Below are 25,368 nucleotides of genomic sequence, written 5' to 3'. Positions count from 1 at the left end.
CTGAACCTAGGTTATTGGAGAAGGAAACATAAGAGTCCGGAAAATGAGAGATGAAAGCCAGAATACTATAGCATTATGGTATCCAAGAGTGTTGTGCCCATGAGTCAGTAGTGCTGATACTTCAGAGAGAGATTTAACGAGCAAATCTTAAACCTTTAAGAATGCAGTTTTAGCAGTTTTAGTATGGGGCTAAAATAGTAGAGAATTAAGTGAAAAGATTTAACAATGAAGATAGTTTTCTTACCTTGATGTGGTTTTGGTTTGCGATTTTTGTCATGCTTATCTGCATGCCCTTTTAAAATCCCATATATTTAATGGCACATGAACTAAAAGCATGGATGTATTACCGAAGTTGTATAGCAGTTTAATTTTTATTATGAAATCATACTGAAATGCATTCAGGAGCTTGCTCTTTGGCCAGGTCCTTGAGTCTTTTTTGCAAAGTTAATGTATTCTTAATTTCAGATGTCTGTTTCCTTAATTCATGCATTGAAGAAGAACATAAAGTTCAGTTTTGAATCATTTTTATTTGAGAATTCCTTAAAATCCAAGTAGAGGTCTTGAGTTAGAAGTTGAGTTGGATCTAACGTTCTGGAGAAGTTTATGCTGGATTAGTCAGGGTTTGATGGGAAGTAAAGCTGTGAGACTGGATGAGAGATTATCAGTAAACTGAGTGTAAATGGAGAAGAGGTACAAGGACTGAGCTCTGTGACTATCCACTGGTAAGAGGTTAGAGAGAAGAGCACCCAGCGAAGAACTAAGAACGGACTAACAGTGAGGTTGGTGGAAAATTAGGCAAGGGAAGAGTGAACCGTTTCAAGTGCTAGCATTTGCCAAATTTAAAGATTTTTTATTTATTTATTTGACAGTGAGAGAGAGAGAGAGATCACAAGCAGGCAGAGAAGCAGGCAGAGAGAGAGAGAGAGGGAAGCAGGCTCCCTGCCGAGCAGAGAGCCCGATGCGGGACTCGATCCCAGGACCCTGAGATCATGACCTGAGCCGAAGGTAGCGGCTTAACCCACTGAGCCACCCAGGCGCCCGCATTTGCCAAATTTAAAAGAGAGAGAGAAACTATTTAAACAGATGATGACAGTAGGAAGAGGGGGACTGTTACAATAAGGAAAACTCTCTGACCATGAGATCTGTAATTGTTTCAAGATCAGGCAGAAAAGGGGTTTTTTTGGTTTGTTTGTTTGTTTTCTAGGTAGGGAAGAGTAAATAAGGCTAGAAAGATCCAGGTGTTAGGGAGTAGGATAATCAGAGAATGTTTTTCCCTGAGGTTAGCGAAGAGGTGTGTTGTTCAGGAGTGGGTTATAGGCTAGGGTAAGCCAAATTTCAGGGGTCTGGGGAAGGAGAGGAATTTAAATTTTGGGCAAGTCAATTAATAAGCCTTTTGCTTTGATTGATCAGTGTGGACAAACAGCTGAGGTAATCTTTTTTGAAGCAGAGACTGGGAATCTAGAGAGCCTGTGTCTGGTTTGTCAAAGGTAAACATGTGGGGGCCATCCATGAGTCTTAACCAAGTCATATGGGAAGGGGAGTTCTTTGCAGTAAATGCACAGAGAGTAGAGAGATTTCTTTAATCATGTTTCTAGAATCACGGGGCTCTGGTCAAGTTCAGCATTGTCAGGATAAATCAGGTAAGACAAGAACTAGGAAATGACTCTTGGTGGGGTTAATTGGGTGACTGACAAGAATAGTTCTGATGGAATTGTGGGGCAGAAACCTGATCAGAGCAGGTTAAAGATGGAATGGGGACTGGAGTAGCTTAGAGTTTGAAATAATTATCAAGAAAAAACAACTGCTGAGTAAAGTACCAAATTTCTTGAAAGTATCAAAGTGCTGATAAGATCTTAAGACAAAAATCTCAGTTGTTCTCATTCTTCATCATTAGACCAACAGCATCTGGGAACTTGGGAACTTGTTAGAAATGTAAATTATTAGACCCCACCTTAAGCGTTGTGAATCAGAAACTCCAGGGATGTAACCTAGCAGTCTGTTTAAATAATTGCTCCAGGAGCGGTGTGTGGGTGACTCAGTCTATTAAGTGTCCAACTCTTGGTTTCAGCTCAGGTCATGATCTCAGGGTCGTGAGATGGACCCCTGAGTTGGGCTCTGTGCTCAGAGGGGAATCTGCTTGAGATTCTTTCCCTCAATCTCCCCTCCCCCCTTTCCACCCCACATTTCCACCCCACACGCGCTCTTTCTCTCTCTCTAAAATAAATAAATAAATCTTAAAAAAAAAAAAAAAAATCTCTCCAAGTGATTTTGGTGCTGCATTGGTCTGAGTGAAGGAAAGAAACCCAGAACAAAGTAGTAAGTAGAGTGTTGAGCTACTGTTCTGAGGGTACTTACCAAATCCAATGATTTAAGCCCCAATTTTCACAGCATTTTGAGGCAAAAGGAACAGAAAATAATAGAGCAGTCCTGTCCAATGAAACTATAATGTGAATCATATACATGATTTAAACTTTTTTAGCAGTCACATTAAAAGAGAAACTGATGACTTTGATTTTATTAAATGGCATTATATTTAACCTACTTTATCCAAAATATTGTTTCAACATGTAACTAACACAGTGTTTTACTGAGATACTTTATATCCTTTTTCATACTAATCTTCAAAATCTGGTGTACATTTTACACTTAAGTAACACCATAATTCAAACTCCAAATTTTCATCATCTAAATGAAACAATTTACTAAAGTAAAATACAGTTCTACCAAAGCAATAAAGTTGTGTTTTATGAAAAAAAATTTTATACTGCTTCAGTTTTTTAATTTATATTTGAATTAAAATTCAAAATAAAGTTAGAAATTCAGTTCCTTAGTGGTCACATGTGAATTATTTAATAGACATGTTACTGTTATATTGGACACGCAGGTGCAGAGCACAGATGAGTGATGGATCTTGTAGATGCATGTGTCCTCATGTAAAGCTGAGCCCTTCCATCCCCCAAGTATTACATTACCATCTGAGGTGAATAAGTAGCAAAGCTATATTACTTGCAGAAAACTGAAGGCAAAGTTGGCCTTAATGTCAAGAACAGGAAGGTAAGAATCACATCCCCGAGAAATTGTAACTACAGAACTACCAGCTCTTTGCAGATTTGCAGTCTACATACCCACCACCAGAGTGAATTTGTTTCATTGTCATCTCAGACTGGCAGACTAGGCACAGGGCACAAGTAAATATAAAATGCTCAGTGAGGGATGTACCTTAATTCTCAGCCTCAAGGAATTCCTGCAAAGGAGCACAAATGAAGACATTGGAGCCAAATATTTAAGCACACAAGGCAATAAAGCACCATGAAAGAAAGCTAGAAGAAATAGCAGGCAGCAAAAAGAGACTTGCTAAGACCAGATATTGGAACTATCAATACAGATTATAGAACAGTAAGTTATGATAAAAGGAATAAGACCAGATCAGAATATTGGCAGGGAACAACAAACAGAATAAATAAAAGGAAGTATGACAGATTTATAATGGACCCAAATACAATATTTAGAAATGAACATACAGTAATGGGAATTAAACACACTTCAGGGAACTGTAGTTTAAAACCATGGTAAAGTTCTCCATACTTCCTTATTAGTTATAAGAGGAAATGTAGTAGCTGTCATATCTATACATCAGAGAAACTGGGCAGTATCTGTACCAGGTGAACAAAATTACCATTGCCGAGGGGCAGTGCATGACGTACATATCTGAGGATATGATACCCTGAGAAGAACAGAGAGCATGATTCAAATCATGAGGAAATACGAGACAAAACCAAATTGACAGTTGACAAGCATGGTATAAAATGACTATCTTGTATGGTTTAAAAATGTCAAGATTTTCATAGAAGAGAGGTTGAGGAACTGTTACTGATGAGGCATGTTAACCAAAAGTAATACATGATCCTGGATTGGATCCAATCCTAGAGGATAAAACTTCTAGGAAGAATACACTGGGATAAATGGTAGAGTTAGAATATTAACTGTAAAGTTTTAAAAATATAGTATCAATGTTAAAATTCTTCAGTAGCTATACTGACTGCGGTTATGTAAGAGAATATCCTTCTGCTTAAAAAAATAATGAAATATTAAGTCACAATATATGGTTCAGAAAACATAAGTGTGTATATATTGAGAGAATGATAAAAGGGGGGGAAAAACACATGAGACCTGCTGTACACCACCAAATGACAACTTTTTAAAAAACATTGTCCCAAGTATAAGCCAAGATATGAAACTACTAAAGATAACCATTTCTAGCTTCTGTTTAGGGGGTATTACTACTATTATGCTATTTATATAATTTCACGTTATTTTTATACTGTTAAAAATTTACACTTAAATGTTATTTTTCTTAAATTCCATAAATTTATAAGTTTATATCCAGGTTCAACATGATGTATTTGCCCTACAAAATGACAGAACACATTTTGAACGTAAAAGTTAGTGAATTCCCGAAGCAATTTAGAATAGAAGGTATAACTTTTATGAAAGTGGGTTAATCTTTCTTGTTTATTTTTAATTTTGAATCTGCTACAAAATAATTCATCTCTCGTATTTTCCTGTCACTTCTCGTATAAGTTTCTAGCATCAGATAAACCTTGATTTAATTACAGACCTATTCAATCATGTAAAATGAGTTATTCTTTGGCTAGGTTTACAGAACATATTCCTATTGAGGCTCTATGCAGAAGGACAGTTTATATCCACAAAGAACATATTAAAAACTCTTCAGAAATTAAATCTCTTCTCTAAAGGCACATAGTACTTTAAAACTTACTGAAGAATTTTTTCATATTTTTAATAGTCCAGTAAGTGCAAAGGTGATATTCTTTATTTGGTAATATAATCCAACTTCTTTAAACAATTTAAGATTTTTCTATAAATTTATCACCTATTTTTAATGATAGAACAATTTTTACATTTTCTTATGTGAAGCTTTTGCTTTGAAAGCTATGACCTGGAACAGGTAGATTTTCTAACTAAAGTGGTTTCTTATGATCATGTCAGCAATCTAGCCTTCTTTCTGAAAACTTTGCAAATTTATTCTTTTAACTCTAGCATATTGTCCATTACAGAGTATCATATTTTAACAGTACATGATAGACTATCTAAAGTCCAAACCATTCCCAAATGCTCATCAATAAATTTTAAACCCTTTTTAATCTCATAAAAGGTAGGGAACTGACACCAATATAATGTGCTAATGTTCAATAATTCTGGGCACAGAAATATTTCCCTATCCCTGTATTAAATAAAACCGAGAACAAAAATAGTTAATCTGCTTCCTTCAGGAAATGCTCCTGACCATGAAACTACTAAAATAGCTTTGTTGCTCAGTAGGACTTACTTCAAGACTTCTCATTTCATTATATCCACTAATCCAAAACTTACATCGTACATTTAGCCCAGTTCTACCCTGTTCCTCACCTTTCAAGACCTTGATTAAAGTGGTCCATCCCATTCCAATCCGTTAAATTTTTATAAATATCCTATTTTTCTCTTTCCTGTTTTCCCTTTCTATACTTAGTCTAATAAACTTAGCTTTGCTAGTTGACAATAAGCCTAATCATGCTGAATAATGTAAGGAGGATTAATAATTTAGTCAATAGATTAAATCTCTGTTCTTGTTTTCTGCTTGCTGGTTTACTTATATGGAAATGCATGTCCTGACAACCCCTCAAACCTCAAGTCTAAGACTGAACTCCTTTTCTTCCCTCCTCCACTTTTCCCACCTGTCACCAGCATGTCATGGGGTGGGAGAAGTTGTCCTATTGCTTTTCTGTGCCCACAACTACTTTCTCAGTTGGAAGTCTTGAAATCATATTCACATTTTTTTGCTCTTTGAATAGCTAACCGGTTTCCAAGTCCCACTGATAGAAATAGCAAACAAAAAGAAACAACTGGATGATTATCCATCAGTGAGAATACTTGAAATAACATTACATACAATAATGATATAGCTTTATTTTTCAATATAGAAAAATATATACTATATGATGGTATGATGATAGGTAGAACAGTGTATCTATTACCTCATTTTTTATGCTGTTGCACATAAACACATCTAGAAATCTGGCTGCTTTCTCAAGGAAATGAAATTTGGAGTAAAGACGGGAAGTGAATATTTACTCTTTTTTAATAAATAGATTTTATTCTATAATTTAAAAACCTTGTTAAGCCTTTTTAAGGATAAAAATAATGACATAAAATAGTGGCATACATCTACCAAGTACATGCTGGTTTTAGAAAAGACTTTTTTGTCCCATTTTATTGAAATGTGGGAGTAGGTTGGGTAGTTACTGAGACTTTGAAAAATTTAATTCTGGAATTCTTAGTACCATCCTTTTCCCCAGGTTATTGATTTTTTTTTTCTACTTGAGCTTCTGAGGTTCCAGGAAATTTTATTTAGAGGTCTAGGTTGCTAAGCATTACTGCTCAGAGCTCTTAACATGATCATTAACAGTGGATTCAGGTGATTTTTTTTTTACCCACTCACCCATTCTTGGGCCTGTAAGCAAAAAAAAAAAAAAAAGAAAAAATTGAAAAAAATCTTTTTCAGGAGACGTTTATTTCTGTTTAAAAATCAGTGTTATTAAGTGTGTAAACCTGGCGATTCACAGACCTGTACCCCTGGGGATAAAAATACATTATATGTTTATTAAAAAAAAAAAATTTGGAAGGGGAGGCGAACCATAAGAGACTATGGACTCTGAAAAACAACCTGAGGGTTTTGAAGGGTCAGGGGTGGGAGGTTGGGGGAACAGGTGGTGGGTAATGGGGAGGGCACGTTTTGCATGGAGCACTGGGTGTTGTGCAAAAACAATGAATACTGTTACGCTGAAAAAATAAACAAAATGGAAAAAAAAATTAAAAAAAAATCAGTGTTATTAAAGGAGTTACTACACTAGTTGACATTTGATGTTTGATTTATATAATTATAAATAAAATGCACACTTTAAGGAAAGCCAGTCCTAACAGTCTGAAAATGAAGTTGCTCACGAGATTTCATTAGAAAGTAAGCCTTAAGGGCTGAGGTCAAAAAAAGGACACTGCTCTTTTGTGATGACAGTATTTGTTAATGTCTCCTGTGGTGCTGTGTGCCCACTTGAGTGGTCCATAAATATAATTTGAAATAAAATGGTACCAGGCTCTTACTGTGGTGATTTAAAAGGCCGATTTGAATATGATCTATTTGAATATGGACTATCAATTTAACAACACCTTCTACCGCATATTGGGTGAAGCTAATTAACTTTAGCTTTTTGGAATTTTGTAACTAAATAAGAAGATCCAATTCAGGATTCAGGCAGTGGCCTTTAAAATACACACACAACTGTATATAGTCTTTTTGTTTTATAGTCTGAAAATTTGGGGTGGGGATGGGAAAGTTAAACGTAGTTAGATCTATTCTATAAGACAAAAGATTTAGTCTATAATGTGAAAATAAATCAACTCTTAGAATAGTGATAATTTTGATAGCCTTTTTTAAAGAAAGTTAATGATTTCTTTGAGGAATACAACATTAATAGCTATTACAGTTCGCACGCTTTTAGAAGATATTGACATATTTTACTGAGAATCATAGTCCTATTTGTCTTGAAATTCTAAGGTAAATTTATAGATGTCTTAATTTCTAGGATTCCATATGGTCATTTAGTTTTACTACCTATTATTCCTGTGTTTTTTCATTTAACAAGTGTTTATTAATGTCTACTGTGTGTCAGGCACTATTCTAGGTGCTAGTGATTTAACAGTGACCAAACAGTCCTATATTCCTGTCCCCATGAAGCTTTTACTTAGTAGAAGGAGATAAGTATGTCAAGTGGTAAGTATTATGGAGAAAAATAAAGTGCTAAAGGAGAGTAAGTGGTGGCCAGAAGTAGAGATGATTTAAAATTTTGAGTAGAAAGGAAATTCTTACTAAGAAGCTGTGATTTGAGCAAAAAGACCTTCAGCAAGTAAGGAGCAAAGGCAGCTATCTGGGGAAGACTGCCTTTGAACAGAAATAACAGTAAGTGCAGAGTGGATGTATGCTAGAGGAAGTAGAGGAACAATGAACAGTCAAGTTTAAGGACTTTAGCTTTTACATTCAGATGCAAGATTGTGAGCAGAAGAATGACATGATATACTCTTGGGATCATTTAATTAGTGTATTGCATATGGACCAGGGCTTGACATACTTTTTCTACAAAGGGATAAGATAACGAAGGGGTGCCTGGGTGGCTCAGTGGGTTAAGCCTCTGCCTTCGGCTCTGGACATGATCTCAGAGTCTTGGGATCCAGCCTCGCCCCGCATTGCGTTCTCTGCTCAGCAGGGAGCCTGCTTCCCCTCTCCCCTGCTTGCCTCTCTGCCCACTTGTGATCTCTGTCTGTCAAATAAATAAAAAAATTTTAAAAATCTTTAAAAAAAAAAAGAATAAGATAGCAAATATTTTAGGTGTTGTGAGACACACTGTTCAACACTGCCCTTGCAGTATAAAAGCTGCCATAGACAGTACATTATGGATGGCTGTGGCCATGTTCCAGTAAAAACTTAAAAAACAGCTGATGGGCTAAATGTAACCCTTAGGTTATAATTTGCCAACCCCTGAGATATAGACCATAATAAACCCAAGGACAAAAACGGGTTGACAGGAAGCTTTTGCAGTAATCAGCAGAGGGCTTGTGGTGGTGATGCAGGTTGCAAGAAGTGGTCAGATGCTGATGTATTTTGAAGGTAGAGCCAATAGGATTTGCTGAGGAATCTGCTATAGGATAGGAGAGAAAAAGGAGTCGGGGTGAGGACTGTTTTTTAGCATTTTAATTAGAAAATGTTACTTAATATTTTATATTCTACTTATTAGGTTATATATAGAATAATTGTCTTTAAAATCTATTTGTAGCTATTAAGATTATCTTTTTTTTTTTCTTTGAGCCTGTTTGACTTTGTTCCTGGTATGCCTTTGTAAATTGAGGACTATTTAGACAACCTGTTAACTTCTTAGTCTCACTGTTGGTCATTGCACATTTTCTCATTAGATTTCCCTCACAGCTGAAAGCAAGTGTGGTCATGTGGGGTTAGGGCATTACCTATGGTCAAGAAAGCAAGCAAAATAAATATGTTAGCCTGTTAGCTATCTAAGGGTAGCTCTATAAGACTTAATCAATCCTATGAAAATAATATAAAGAGCCTTCCTTATGTTAATAATTTTTTTAAAATGTTTAAAATGAATAGTTCTTGATGAAGTGTGTATAAACTATTAGATAAAGCCTTTGAACTATACTTACTGACTTCACTATTTCTCACACTACCACTAGTCTTCGAAGCACACCTACCTTCATTCGCTCTTTCTCCACACCCTGTCAGTTGCTAAAGGATGTAGCTTGTGGCCAGAATGACCTTCATGTCTCACATGAATTGCTGTACCTTTTAACTAGTGCTCCACTCTGACCCACACTACACAGAGCTGTTCGCTTAATTGTTCTGAAGCTGTGATTATTAAACTTATACATGATCTGAGTTTTGAAGGCTTGTTAAACACAGATGGCAAATTGTTGATTCAGTAAATCTGAGGTGGGACTCCAGGATTTTCTGAGGGTTCTGGTCTGGGAGCCACACTGGAAACCACTGTTCTAAAGTACTCAGATAATGCCATTCCTCCAGTAGAAACCTTAAGTATCCCTGACAAATTTACTCTAGGATTGAAGGACTACCTCTGTTTTCTCATACATCTTCTGAACATGGTCATCTTTTCCACCTTTGCTTTTCAGCTGTTTGTTCTTGAAATACCACAACTCGTTTATGTGCCGCCCAACCCATATTCATCACTTGGAGTCCTATCTGATGTTTATATCAAACTTGACCCTCTTTTTTGAACCTTTGCACATGTTCAGTCTCTTTTTATCCTTTGAATTCTCATGACATTTAGTTTTTATGACATTACCTTACTCTCTCTTAATTTATAGTTATTTTTATATATTATCTCACTTACACTTTTTTTTTGCCTGTTCTACTTTTTTTTTTTTTAAAGATTTTATTCATTTATTTGGCAGAGAGAGATCACAAGTAGGCAGAGAGGCAGGCAGAGAGAGAGAGAGGGAGAAGCAGGCTCCCTGCTGAGCAGAGAGCCCGATGCGGGACTCGATCCCAGGACCCTGAGATCATGACCCGAGCCGAAGGCAGCAGCTCAACCCACTGAGCCACCCAGGCGCCCCCTTGCCTGTTCTACTTTTTAAAAACATTTTCTTAGGTAATCTCTATGCCCAACGTGAGGCTCAAACTCACAACTCTTAGATCAGAAGTTGCATGCTGTACTGACTGAGCCACACAGGTGCCCCTCTTCTTCTCTTTTATAGGAACTTAAGCTCCTTGAGGATAAGAAAATATATTTTTTTCTTTCTCCCTCAGAGCAACAGTTTCTAGAACTAAGCCAGTTTTTAATTTTTTTTATATTTTAAAAAGTGTTATTAAAGTATCACAAAATATTAGTATACCTATCATCTTGTAGCTTCTTGCTTTATGTGTTGGAAGAAATCCATTGTACCTTCTAAGTACCTTATTATTTCCTTATGTACCTTATGTTTCCTGATTCTGCTGCTCATTTATAGTGTTATAATTTCTGTTCTTTGGACTTTTGATGCACTATCTTTTTTCTTAATTTCTTCCCCAAACTTCTAGTTTTGATTGAGTTTTTTAAAAAAAGACATGCTTTATGTGAAATATGCAAAACACATTGTATGTCTGAAAAGTATTTTGCCCTCAACTGATATAATTAATGGTAATTAGGTTGTGGTTAGAATTCTACATAAGAAATTATTTATGTATGTATGTATTTATTTATTATTAAATTATTTTATTTATTATTATGTTATTATTTATTCAGGAACTTTAAAGGCATGCATCGTCATCTGTCTTTCATTTTTAACTAGTGAGAAATCTAATGACAGTCTATTTCTTCTTTTGAAGCTAACTTTATAAGTTCTCTTTTCTCCACCCTCTCTTGGGGAGCTCGTCCTCATTAGTTGCTGAATATCTTCAGCTGATCATCTGTTTTATCTGTATTTTATATTTTATACCTACCATTTTACTTTGGATTCTTGAGTGTGCGTTTAGCTTTATCTTCAAACTATATCCTAAATTTTTTGTTTCATATAACAAAGTCTTAACTTTCCTGAAGTACTTGTTCTGCTCTTTTAAGCGTCCTTGTTTTATGGATGTAATATTTTCTTCAATTCCTGATGGTCTAAACCTTTATCTTAATGGTTTCCTTTAAATAAAATTACAATTCTGTTTATCTTGGAACAGTTCTATTGATCTTGTTCTTTCTTCTTCATGCTGATATTTTCTATATATATTTGATTCATATTTATGTTAATTTGTGTTTAAATGTCGGAAACTTCTAGGAAGCCTCATCATGGGAACTCTGTGAGTTGGGGTTTCTAGTGATCCTTAAATTATATTTTTAAGTAAATGGAAGGGAAACCAGTTGTTTTATTAGAGACCTTTTAGCGTGCTTTTCATATTCGAGATTATTATTGACATCTCTCATCACCTGATGGCTTTCTTCCCATTCTGTTTGCTGTTAAGAGATTGCTGCTGGCTTTTTTCCTATACTATAACTTTAATGAGGTCCTGGGAAAGACAAGAAACAAATGACTGTGTCCAGTCTGTTGTCTTGAACCAAAAAGCTTTGTTCTCAACAAATTGAAATAGTTCTTCATGGTTAAATACTGTAAATTTATAATCTTTTACTTGACAAATAATAAGTTTGTGAATTGATAACTTTATTTGATTTCAATCTACCCATCAAATGCTACCATACCTTGGTCTTCATTGTCTATATTTGGCTTCAGATAACTGAGTGAACAGAGAAGAGACTAATATATTAGCCAGATGTAAGTGTATTAATTTGCCATGGGAAGGATAACCATTAAAGAAACTAGAGGCTCAGGGTTAGTGAACTCTCACCAGAGAGAAGGAATCTGTATGGGAAACCAAATTATAGTCACATACTTTCTAGGTAGGCATGTAGTCAAGAAAAGGGTCTCATTGATCTTATTGACTGGTACCATCCAGCTGAGATAGCTTGATGTAGTGTCCATTGTCAAGTGAGGTTGCCATGCAGACCAGAAAATTAGGTATTGACCAGAGCATCATTTTTCTTGGATTTTGCCTGAGATCCAGAAAGTCTCTTGATGTTAAAGTTCATTGTCCAGGTGACATTTTGATTGTGTTGATAAAAGCTCAACTAAGACAGAATAGGAAATTTAATTAGGTATAAGCTTTTTAAGTTCTCTGGAGTCTATGCCAAGCCAACTTAGGTAGTTTTGTGAAACTTCTCAGCCATTTACATAGAGATTCTTGCTCAAGGTTGCTAACTCTTAAAATAGTCTTTTCTTTAAAAAAAAAAAATCACATGTAGATTTCTCTTTAAATTTAATTCTTGAAAGATCAGTTTATCCTGTCACTATATACCACAAGCAGATATTATCTCATTGTCACTTGCAAAGACACTGATACTTAGAAGTTAAATGACTCACCCCAGAATTTCATGGTATATGGGGCAGACTCAAGAACTAAATCTCACTTTTCTATCTCAACCTTTAATATTTTATACTATACCCATTAGACTATTATTGTTTTATGAAAGAAATAAAGAAGTGGAAAACAATTGTTTTTTGTTTATTTTATATTTGACTATCCTTGGTCAATTAAGGCTAATAGCAAATCTTTTTAATATAGAGTTTAATAATAATAAGTTTGTGATTATTTCTATAGGTTATATGCTAATGCTTACCTTTGTAGCTCCTTTTTATAAATCTTATGTGGACAGTGAGTAAGACAATTGAAATTAGGAACGTTCTTTCTTGGATCACTACGTATTTTAGCACCTTTGAAATACATTAAAGTTACATAAATGTAATCAGAGCTCAACACAAATTATATTTGTTCTTAAAAATAATCACTGTAAAACTCAATCTTCAAGGTAAAGTATCTGGCAAGCCCTATCTTTATTAACCTGATATAATTTGTATATTCATAAAATAAAATAAAACTATTTCCTTTAGAATTTCTGTGATTCTGTATATTTACTAATTCTTTCCCTTTTACCTATCCCCCCATTAAAATTTGCAAAATATTGATTTAACAATATCCTCCTTGTTAAATTTTAAGATAAATATAGAACTTTGGCTTTTATTACATATTTTACTTTTTCTGCCCTTTTTTTAAAATTTGGATGTGTGTTATGAGTATCTCAAAGCTTCTTATGTGTATATATTTTCTATGCTATAAGTCTGTTTGACAGTGGTGATTAACTGGGATTTTACTTTCAAAATCTTCAATCCAACCCTTTTTTTCTATCCTGACAGCTCACGTTTTCTCTTGGATTGTCTCCTGACTTAGTGAACCTCTGTCTACTCTCAATCCCTTTGCTAATTTATACGCCACTCATGTTATTCTCTTTCTTAAAATCATTTGATAAATAATTCCTAATCATATCACAATAAAGTCAAGCTTCCTTAGTTTGTATACAGTTAAGATTTTCATGTCTGTTTTAAATATTCAGTAGTATCAAGACCCTAATGAGAAATCAAAATTAGTATAATCATGGACAACCATGAGAAATGAGGTGGTATTCTAAACAGTCCAATCTTCTGCCAGTTTTTTGTCACTAGTCAAAAGATTCGCTTTAAAGTTCATTCTCCATGATACATGATTTTGCTCCAAGGCCTTTTTTATATATACATATGTAATATAAGGATTTGTTTTATAAATAAAGTATAAATATAGAGTGTAATTAATTCTAAGTTGATTTCAGGTAAAAATATAACATGATGATGGCTTAATTGTGGCTTAAATCAACACTAAATCTTTTAGAAATGTATTTGAAGTAGAAGGTGTGATTTATCATAGTTAATAACCAAAGTTATCTTAGCGGCAATCAGCATACATCAACAATAACAACAAATAATCTAAAAGGAAACAAATATATAATAAAAGTATATCCGGTATATTTACAAAGGTTGCTGCTACACTGAAAAACAGATTTAATTGCACTTTATGTTATTTACCTATTTGATGATAAGTGAGAAGAGATGGAGGAAGGGTAGTAGTGTCGGTATTCAAAAGACTTTTGATTTTTATTCATGTGCTCCAGATGCCCTTTCTTGGCTCCTTTAATTTTGATCTTTTTTGTATAGCCACCTTGTCATCAGAAAAAAAAATTATTTTTTAGAAAAAAATTTCTTATCTGAACCCCTATTAATTTTTCTTTTTTTTTTTAAGATTTTATTTATTCATTTGACAGACAGAGGTCACAAGTAGGCAGAGATGCAGGCAGAGAGAGTTGCGGTGGCGGGGGGAGCAGTTTCCCCACTGAGCAGAGAGCCCCATGCAGGCCTCGATCCCAGGAGCCTGGGATCATGACCTGAGCCGAAGGCAGAGGCTTTAACCCACTGAGCCACCCAGGTGCCCCCCTATTTTAATTTTTCATTGTTAACTGTACTCTTTAGTTTAATTAGAACTTTTATATGTCCTTTTGAGGAACAACAGTCAGAAGTTTCCTGAACATTTTTTATTTTAGAACACAGTCCTTAAATGAAACACCCAGTGATTTAAATTTACTTTGAAGGTCAAACCAAATTCAAAATACCTAATTATTATTTTTTAGATAACTGCAGAAAGACATCTATAGTTCTCCTAGGTATCTGTGATTCAGGTAAACAGCTAGAAGATGACAGATGGTGAGGAGAGGAGCCCCTTCTGTTTCTTCAGTGTGGAATCATCACTTGAATACAAAATATATGCATGCACTTATTAACCAGAATTCTTCTATGGTCATATACCACTTTATATAAATATAAACATAATGACATACCTAACAATGACTACCTTTTAATCTTGTGTTAGAAGGTTTGCATCAAATCTACAACCTTTGAAAATGGTAAACATGTAAAATAATATGATAGGAAAAATACTTAAGGTATGTTTATTGTGGTGGGCAAAAGAATCAGGATATATAGAATCAAGAATATAATAAGCCAATTTAAAATTTCACTGAATGGATTATTAGACCTCTGTGGGAAAATGATTTGATTTTACTTGCTTCTGCTAGCTCAGCCTCTGTCTTAAAATCCTTGTTCTGGCCCTGAGATTTCTAATTCAGTGAGTTTTTGACCCCAAAGTATCTTTAAGTATGGCAATGGCTAATAGAACTTTTATTTTTTAAGTTAGAACATTGTAACAATGCTGAGAAGGTTGAATGACTTTTTTCAAAATATGTTTATACTTCTAAGATGAAGCTCATGTAATACTTAAGCCATGGAACATACTGTTCTTGTTTTTAAAGTAATTGTGAATAGGGATTCTTTGCATAAATCCCAGCCTGTCCCTCTCTTCATTTTTGAAACATTCAAATTGGTTATGTTTATTTGAAGGCTTAGTACTACTGAGGAGATAGCATATTACTGAATTATACATATTCAAATTTCACCAAACCCATTTGTATCTGTATTTGTAACTGAACCAATGCAAGTTTGCTTCTTGGTGAGTCAGGAACTGTACCAGATTGAGTCGTTGCACAAAGGCGACTTATTTGTGGCAAATAAGGAGGTCATGAAGAATGGCTTCCAAAGCTGTGACTCCTCAAGAAGGGGTGAATGACTACCTTTTGTTTGGGTTTGTTTGTTTAGAGTTATGATGAATGAATATTTAGATAGGGAAGCCTAGTCTTTGTGTGGAGGTAAGCATAAGGTTACGCATGCACCTTAAGAAAACATGTCTATACATATGTTAGATGTTATGTGAATGAGGCTGTGGCTCCTCTTTGGGTAGAGATTTTAGTATTACAGTGAAGTAAAGGTGATTGGTGATCATTCCAAGTGTCACTCCTCGGTCCATCTATAGAGGCACAAGTTAAGGTTTTAGCTCAAATGGTCTGAGTGGTGCGGGCCAGTGGGAGGTCTTTTCAGGGCAGTTGTTGTCACCTGAGGGGTGGTTTCCAGTTTCATTTGCCTGAGTTAAGAAGTAAGCCAGAAAGAAGAGCTTAAGCAAAAATGTAAAATAGAGATTAATGAATATAAGGGGGTGGGCTGTAAAGGTCAGTTGTGGGGGTCTACCTGGTGACACTTTGACTATAGATACAGAAAAATAATGAACATAGACACTGTAGTCGTGATACTGATGCCTAAGCATTACTACTGTTTACTGTTTACAACTGTTGACTTTACTACTTATAAACTATACTACTTATATTAGTTGTTTTCCTTGAGACCACTTGAGCAGCTCTTGAGAACTATGTTCTTTATCATGGGTTCACTTATACCTTGAAGTGGAAAAAAAAATGAATATTAACTGCATGGAGATTTTGGTATATCTCTTTTCATCTTTTGAATGACCCTATAAGGAAATATGGTGGTATCTCCATTTTACATGCACAGTCTGAAGAGTTCAGATTTTCCCATTCACATGGCAAAGAAGGAGCCAAATGATATTTGACACTAAGTTTCTTGGAGACCACAATCTGGGCTCTTCCTTCACCATACTGGACATTTTAGTTACACTTTCGTTTTCAAGACATATGCAGGTATCTTGTTTTGACATCCTTGGAATCTTGTCAGATTTTAGTTAAATTAGAAAATGTATTATTTAGCAATATAATTTTTAAATAAAATGTGCTTTTTAAAAAGTTTAGCTTGGTTTAGCAGTTATGTTGAATATGAATGCCAGGTACACTGATGCATACTTTGGAATACTCAGGCTTATCTAAAAGTGACAGATTGAATAGAGGCATACCTCGTTTCTTTGCACTTGGGTTTATTGCACTTTGCAGATACTATATTATTTACAGATTGAAGGTTTGCAGCAACCCTGCGTGAACAAATCTGTTGGTGCCATTTTACAGTAGCATTTGTTCAGTTCATATCTCTGTCATATTTGGTAATTTCTGTAAAATTTTCATCTTTTTCATTACTATTATATTTGTTATGGTGATCTGCAGTCAGTGATTATGCATTGCTGGAAGTGTAGGTGATGGTTAGAATTTAGCAATAAAGTTTTTTTTTTTAAATTAAGGTATATACATTGTTTATTTAGACATAATGTTATTGCACATTTAATAGACCACAGTTTGATATAAACATAACTTTTGTATGTACTGGAAAACCAAAAAGTTCATTTGATTCACTTCAGTGCAATATTCACATTATTAAGGTGGCCTGGAACCTAACCTGCTATATCTCTGAGGTATGGCTGTAGTTATATTACTTTGAAGCAAGTTCTGTAATAGAGGTGAGAGTAAAATATTGTGGGAGCAAAGTAAATGACTAACAGCTTTCCTGTCTAGGTATCTCCTCTGCTAGACTGAGCTCTCAGCGCAGCACCCAGCTATAATGTTGGGTGCTAGTAACCACAGGAGAGGAGAGAAACATTTATTCAGCCACTATTGCTTAAAACCTTTCTGGGTTTTGTTAGGAAGCTTTGAATATTCCTTCTAGACTTTTCTATGAGAAAGAGAGCAAAAATTTGAAGGAGGCCCTTGTGGGGATGGAGATCAATAGATCATCATTGGATTGGTGGTCCCAGCTTGTGAAAGGAAGATATTGCCTCTTTATTAAACTGCATGTTTCTCTGCCAGAAAAAAAAAAAAAAAAAAAAAAAAAAAAAAAAAAAGATTGCTTTGTCCAGTTGGTAGTGAATAATTCAGAAGTAAATGTTGAAGTATAGTGGAAGGGATTAAACCAGGTAAGATTTAGATTATCTAGGGGTGCCTGGGTGGCTCAGTGGATTAAAGCCTCTACCTTCGGCTCAGGTCATGGTCTCAGGGTCCTGGGATCGAGCCCTGCATTGGGCTCTCTGTCAGCAGGGAGTCTGCTTCCCCCTCTCTCTCTGCCTGCCTCTCTGCCTACTTGTGATTTCTCTGTCAAATAAATAAATAAATTAAATCTTTAAAAAAAAAAGATTTAGATTATCTATATATTTATATAACATATCTAAAACTTTACATAACAAGTCTTGTATTTGCATAAACTATAACCTAAAGGCTACTTTTCAGAAAACCGTGCAATAGCCCCCCAAATAAAGTGTATTAGAACCCTTGTGTAATAAACTGGACTATGGAATTCCCAGCTCAATTTTGTTTTAAGAGAAAATAGCACTTACATATTGACACTGAAAAGAGTTCATAAAATTAGAAACCAATAATACATTTTCTTAATTACCAATAGGATGTGATATTAGTCTCCTAATTGCATGTGGAATTTCTTGCCATTGTCAATATTGGTTAAAATATGAAGAAATCATAATCATTTTTGTAATTGATAGACTAAAAAAGAAGTTGCCTTGGAAGATAAGGATTTTCTTCTGTAATGAGTAAAGGCCCTCTGAAATTTGGAAGGTTAGAATCCTCTGTTAGCTGTAGAATATATAATTTTTCAGTCAAATACATTATATTATGCTGTCCCAGACCTTTATGAATGGTTCAAGTAAATATTTCCTTAGATATTATTTCTCAGACCTATATGTCTATATAGGGGACTTTGTAAGCTAATGGAAATAATGTATTTGGATAAAATTAGTATGAAGTCTGACACGAATGTTAAGTAACCAGTCTGCCGCTGTCTCTTTAGGGTTGCATTTTTTTTTTTTTGAAAGAGAAAAGTATATGATTGATTGATTTTTGGTATATGATCTATTTTTAATTCAAGCTTAAATACTAATCTAAAATTCAAATAGTATCAGTAAATAACAATTTTGTATTTCTGTAGGACCAGCAGCCTTTTCAATAGCATTCCTAAAATGAAAAAAAAAAAAAAAAATCTCAATACGCCTCTCAAATCTTAAGAATTGGATTCTTAGAAAAGTACAACTTAATTATAATCACATCTGATTACTTTGTTCATTTTTTTTTCTTATCTTCATCAGGAAAACTTTATTTTAGTTTAAGACATGTCTGGAACTCCAGGTTAAAATGCTTCTTCTATTTCAAATAAAGTGAACTATCCACTATAATTTTTCTTATACCAAAGAGCCAGGATTACATTGGTGGCATTCATCTTTGTAAATGTCATATTATTTGGTAATTTAATACTGTACTAACACTGGAGGAGTGGGCTTCGGAGAAAAACCTAGATTTCAATCCTATCTTTAAAACTTACTGACTGTATGACCTTGGTCTTTAGTTTTGGTTAATAATCTTTTAGATATATTTTTAATAGTCCATTTCAAGAAAGAAACTATCTCACTGTTGTCCTTATTTACCTTATAGATCAATGTACTGTTACCCGGACATACCTGTTCCTTCACAAGTTCTGGTTCTTTAGTGCTGCATACTATTTTGGTAACTGGGCCTTTCTTGGGGTAAGTAGTACAGGTATACTGGGGATAATTTGATTCTTACTTGCCCATTTGTATAACAGTAGTGCCATTGGATTTTAAATTCATTGCTTTCTGAATGATTTTAGATATAAGAAATAACATGGAGCTTATTTAAATTTACAGGTATTCTTGATTGGATTAATTGTATCCTGTTGTAAAGGGAAGAAATCAGTCATTGAAGGAGTAGATGAAGATGATTCAGACATAAGTGATGATGAGCCCTCTGTCTATTCTGTTTGACAGCCTCTGTCTTAGAGGTTTTATAAGGCTGACTGAATGTCTATTATGCATTTTTTAAAGTGTTAAACTAACATTAGGATGAACTGACTAGCTTCATCAAAAATGGGAGCATGGCTATTAAAAAAACTATATTTTTTATGTTATCTGAAGTAACATTATTGTATCATAGATTAACATTTAAAATTGCTATAATAATTCTATGTAAATATAAAACTATGGACTTTGTGAGGGAATGTTTGTGGAAACTTTTTTTCTCTAGTGTATAATAGTGTTGAATTGATTAAAAATCTTCCAGAATTAATATTCCCTTTTGTCACTTCTTAAAAACATAATAAATCACTTGTACCTGTGTCTTTGGGTCTCTAGAGTAATGTGGAATTCTAAAGTGTCTATAACTGATTGTCTAAATATAATACGGTATAGCTGATAAATGTTAGTCCTCTATGCAATTAATTTCCTATTTTCTACATTAAATCATTAATGCCATTCAAATATATTTCATGAGCAGATTTCAAGCCACTTTGTGCTGTAAGATCACAGCATTCATGCCAAGATGTGTTGTACTGTTCAGATATTAATCCATTAGGTATCTTCCCATCTCTGTCGTATTTAAGGCATATACATTGTTGTAAATAGCTAACCTCAAAATTTGCCTTCCAACATAAATGGGAATGTTGTTAAGAATAATTGATCTTCAGGGAAAAAATAATTAGTTGACTGATTAGTTTCAGGTATGTGACATTGGGGTGCCTGGGTGGCTCAGTCAGTTAAGCATCCAGCTCTTGATCTCAGCTCAGGAGCTCCATATTGGGATCCTTGCCAGGCATAGAACCAACTTATATATGACATCATATTTTGGCTTTAAAATTTTTTTATTAAAAATTTTTTTTCATTCTAAAGATTTATTCTTTTCAAAAGTTATAAGGAATGCTATGTAATATTGATAGGGTATTTTGAACACACTTTGGGTAGTGAGAAATCATTACAAATGGTATTATAGTTTACTCACATAAGCAAATCAGAACTCATAAAAAGCACAAATTAGAACTCATAAAAAACACATCTTTGAAATAAAATATCATTAACTTTCTGCAAAAGTCTTAGGAATTAGCAACCATCTCCCACTAAATTCTTCTTGCCCTTAATTTTTGTGCCACTTTGCTCTGTTCTGATTGTCTGTCTAGGTATACTTTCATAGCCTTCATGCTTGGCTTCTTCATGCAGCCTTTAATGTTATTTACCAAATTCCCTTCCCTTCTGTTTTTATTTTGTATTTTCTTTCTGGACAATCTCCTGTACCCTTGGTTTCCATCTGTATGTCTTATTCCTAATATATGTACATTATTTTTTCCTAAACTCCAAAGCTTAACTTTTTTTTTTTTTATGACTTCAATTACAAGTTGAACTCCTCATTTTACTGGGCATACCAAACCTCCTCCTCCTTCTATTTCATTTTTGGTTTTGTTTTGTTTTTGTTTTTACAATGGTACCAGCGTATACCTCATTGCCTAAACCAGAAATCAAGCAGACCTGCTTATCTCCTGTGTACCCCGACTCCTCAACCAACCAAGTATTTGATTTCTACTTCTTAAGTATCCTTCCGTTTATCCTCTCTTCTCCATTCTTACTACCAGTCACTGTGTTTTAGATTGAGTTGTGTTCTCTCAAAATTCTTAGATTGAAGTCCTAACTTCAAATAACTATGACTGTGTTTGAAGACGGATCTTTAAAGAGGTAATTAAGGTAAAAGGAGGCCATTAGGTAGGGCCCCAATCCAGTATGACTGATGCCCTCCTGGAAGAGGAAGAGACATCAGGGATGTATACACAGAGAGAAAAAGACCACATGAGGACACAGAAGGAGGTCATCTGCAAGCCAAGAAGAGAAGCTTCTGGAGAATCGATCCCTGCCAGCATCTTAATCTTGGACTACTAGCTTCCAGAACTGTGAAAAAATAAATTTCTCTTGTTTAACCACCCAGTCTGTGGTATTTTGTTATGGCAGCCCTAACAGACTAATAAATACTACTTCTTGAACTTTCTCAGTGGATTTTGTGCCAAGTCCTGACTTCTTTCAGTCTTTCCTTGATAATGAAAATATAAATCAGATTATTTCATTTCTTTCCTATGAAAAGTTTTCAGTTATTTTATAATGAAACCTTCCCCCCCCCCCCCCCCATGAAATGGATAAAGCCTTTCTGGTGTATTTCTTACCTTTCCTGCTTCTCTGCCATTGTCACACTGGTTATATGAGCAGAATATCTCTGCATTATCCAAATGGCTCGGATTTCCCCATCCCATGTGTGTTGAACTGTTCCTTCTTCCTATACCTTTCCCTTCCTTTTGTCTAAGAAAATCCTATTCTTGAAATCTCAGCTTCAACATTATCTCCTCAGGTCCCCCTCCCTTAAGTCTCCAGGTAGCTAGGTGGTCTTTTCTATACTCACATGGCACCCTGTACAGTGTGTTGTGATTTATGGCTTTCATGTCTCCTGCCTCTGGACAGTAAGTCCTTAAACATCCCTCTGGGTCTGTCATCCTTGCTATCTAGAATAGTTCCTTGCACACGGAAGGCACACAGTTGATAGCTGAATTTGCTAGTTAGAAGCTCGAAGTCTGAATATATGGATTAAGCCTATATAATAAAGCATTAGATTAAGGGGAATGTATATTTAGCCTATTTTTAAGATTTATTTTGCTGTATTTTGAAAATACTGCTGTGTTTGTCTTGAATACTACGTATACATTTTACTACTGCTAGGAATATTTTCTGTTTTTATTTGTGTTAGACCAACCTCTTAGCTTTTTATTTGGCTAGTTGTATTTTTTAAATGTTTTCTTTTCTTACATTCTGTACATTTGCCTCTTGCCTACTTAAAAGTTTACTTTTACTCTAACAAAGTATTTTTTCCTCCTTCTCAGTTATGGAATGGCTTTAACTTTTATGAAGCTCATTTAAGTGTTGTGACTTCACTAATGAAGGACATATTTTCTTTGAAGTCCTCTGAAAATGCCTAATTTAGAGATCATCCATAGTGATGACTTTCTAAAAGGTCACAGCCCTCTTATTCCGTGTAAACTTCAAACAAGTAATTAATTTGTTCAGCCATGCAGCAATATACTGGCAAAATAAAGAGCCGACTGCAACTGACTGGAACTGACTTCTGTCTCAGTGCCACAATACCAAAGAAAATGAAAATGCATATTGTACTTTTTTTTAAAGGAAAAGGGAAAAAGGGAGCTCCAGGAAAAATAACAAGCAATACAAGAAAAGAATATTTCAAAGTTACTACTGAGCTCTTCAGTGAATGATAGCTACAATAATACACCGTTTCAGAATTAATCCATAGAATACAGTGGGCATTGATTATAGCACTGAATGTAAATAGCAACCTTGACAATGTAAAAACACAGCCGTTAAAAGTTGGAAGATTGACGGGCGCCTGGGTGGCTCAGTGGTTTAAGCCGCTGCCTTCAGCTCAGGTCATGATCCCAGGGTCCTGGGATCGAGTCCCACATCAGGCTCTCTGCTCAGCCGGGAGCCTGCTTCCTCCTCTCTCTCTCTCTGCCTGCCTCTCTGCCTACTTGTGATCTCTCTCTGTCAAATAAATAAATAAAATCTTAAAAAAAAAAAAAAAGTTGGAAGATTGAAAGAGCTGATGGAATAAGACCTAAGGGGAGAAGGTATTAATATCCTTACTTCACAGGAGAGTGGTAAAGGGGAGACATGAAGAAAGAAATTGAGAGACACACTCTCTGGTAGAGGGAGCAAAGAAGAAAGGTTTGGGCATTTTAAAGTTATAAAGAAAAAAGTTATAAAGGACACCAACAAGGCATTATAAAATACTAATAATTTGGGGGGTGGGGGGAGAAAAGAAAGCAAGGGGAAACTGTCTCAAGCAGGCAAAAATTCTCTTTTTCCATGGGAAGTTAGTAGATATTTCAGATGGATAAACTTAGAAATAGTAGTATATTAAAATGTAACAAAAGATTAAAACAAGTATTTAAAAGAGAAATGTTATCAGAAGATAAAATAATCATTACAATAGTATGTAAATATATCTTTGAATTTGCTGGCAGCAAGGACAAAAAGACTATGATGGATGATGAAGTTTTTGCATTTGATAAAAGGAAGCACATAGTTTTTCCTGGAGATAATTTTTCTGGCACCAAAATTTAGAAGGAAGTTACATTGTGAGTTCTTATGTAAAGAATATTAACAATGAACAAATGTCTTCGCTAAAATTTAAATAGGTATATGCAAGGAGACAGAATTTGGGAACAACAGGAAGAAATATGGTTGGCTACCAAGAAGCCTCAAAATGAATTAGCTTCATGTGTACATCATTTATTCACTCCACTCAGCAAATAAGCAATCTCCTACATATTCCAAGCATTGGATGACAGCTACTGATTTTCTAGGATTAAAGAAGATATTCCCCAACCTTTCAGAACTTGGTCTAGGACTTTGTAGCTGAGTGGTTCTTGGCAATAACTAGACCTTATTAATAATTACTAAGATTGTATGTGTCTGTTACGAATACATTTTTTTAAGATTTTTATTTATTTATTTGACAGAGATCACAAATAGGCAGAGAGGCAGAGAGAGAGGAAGGGAAGCAGGCTCCCTGCTGAGCAGAGAGTCCAATGTGGAGCTCGATCCCAGGACCGTGGGATCACGACCAGAGCCGAAAGCAGAGGCTTTAACCCACTGAGTCACCCAGGTGCCCTGTTACGAATACATTTTAAAAATCACTTTTATCAACTTTGAGTTAAAATGGAAAACATTCCAGTAACTGGAATGCTCTCATTTCTAAGCCACACCTTCTCTCTTCATGTCATATTCAGAATGCTATTTGAGCATGGAGTTCAAGTGATGTGAGATAAGTAGTTCTAAGGGGCATTTCAGGTATTTGGTGATGCTTGATTAAGTACCCACCTCTTTTTCAGCGGAGACCACCTCCAAAATGACCAGATTGTCCAGTTTCCCACATTGAGTCGTGCTGCCCTGGACATAGTCCTGGACACATATCAATGTGCTTAACTGAATTTCAGCTGACCCCCTTCTAAAACCACCCATTGTCTTCAATTGTGACTTCACGGGGAGTGTGTTAAACTTGCTGCTCAAAACAAAGCCAATAAGCAAATATTAAGTCATAATTTAAGGATAATGTTTCTGTAGAGAACTAAGCTAGTACAGTGAGGTATGTAGCTTTCCACATGGTTCCTTCATCAGCTCATATCTGCTTCAGCTTTACATTGAGGCTACTGGATGGAACTCTGATCAAGGTTGAGCTACTTGACAGGTATGTAAAGCAACGTCGTCTTTTGTTTAGTGGACGGAAAGGCAACAAAGTTAATACCTGGAGAAATTAGGAGGCACTTAGAGCTATTCTATTTTCATATCAAGAGCTAGGGTATTTATAGACCAAGACAAAATGTATACTAGAATAAATAATTGTTATATTTGTACTAAGTTCATTTAGCATCTATCTAGCTGGTGGTTACCATGTGCTGTCTGGACCTTATTTTAATATTTAATGAAAAGCTCAATCAAATTTGGTAATATCTAATGTTCTCATCAGCTCTAGTTCCACTTTTTACTACATTTATCTGCAACTTTTTTTTATTGTGTTACGATAGTCACTATAAAACACATTATGAGTTTTTGATGCAGTGTTCCATTAAAGACCTCAGAAGTGTGTGTATTTGTGTAAATATACACGTTCACAAAAATCTCATTTGATGTAAAGGAATACCAGTCTGTCCAGT

At 34.9% G+C, this 25,368-nt stretch overlaps 1 protein-coding gene across 2 annotated transcripts in view; it reads left to right on the top strand.

Annotated features, from left to right (window-relative positions):
• LMBRD1 (LMBR1 domain containing 1) overlaps nt 1–21,633 on the top strand; it is a 138,839-nt gene extending 117,206 nt beyond the window's left edge. For both annotated transcript variants that reach the window (XM_046004962.1, XM_046004963.1), the window contains exons 15-16: nt 19,248–19,339; nt 19,481–21,633. In XM_046004962.1, coding sequence (XP_045860918.1) covers nt 19,248–19,339; nt 19,481–19,597 — 209 coding nt within the window. In that variant the 3' untranslated portion in view covers nt 19,598–21,633. The remainder of the gene's footprint in view (nt 1–19,247; nt 19,340–19,480) is intronic.
• Nucleotides 21,634–25,368: the final 3,735 nt, after the last annotated feature.

Source organism: Meles meles, chromosome 5 (assembly GCF_922984935.1).
Source record: "Meles meles chromosome 5, mMelMel3.1 paternal haplotype, whole genome shotgun sequence".
Taxonomy (NCBI): domain Eukaryota; kingdom Metazoa; phylum Chordata; class Mammalia; order Carnivora; family Mustelidae; genus Meles; species Meles meles.
Note: the sequence above shows the minus strand (reverse complement) of the source record. Positions and strands in the feature narration are given on the sequence as shown.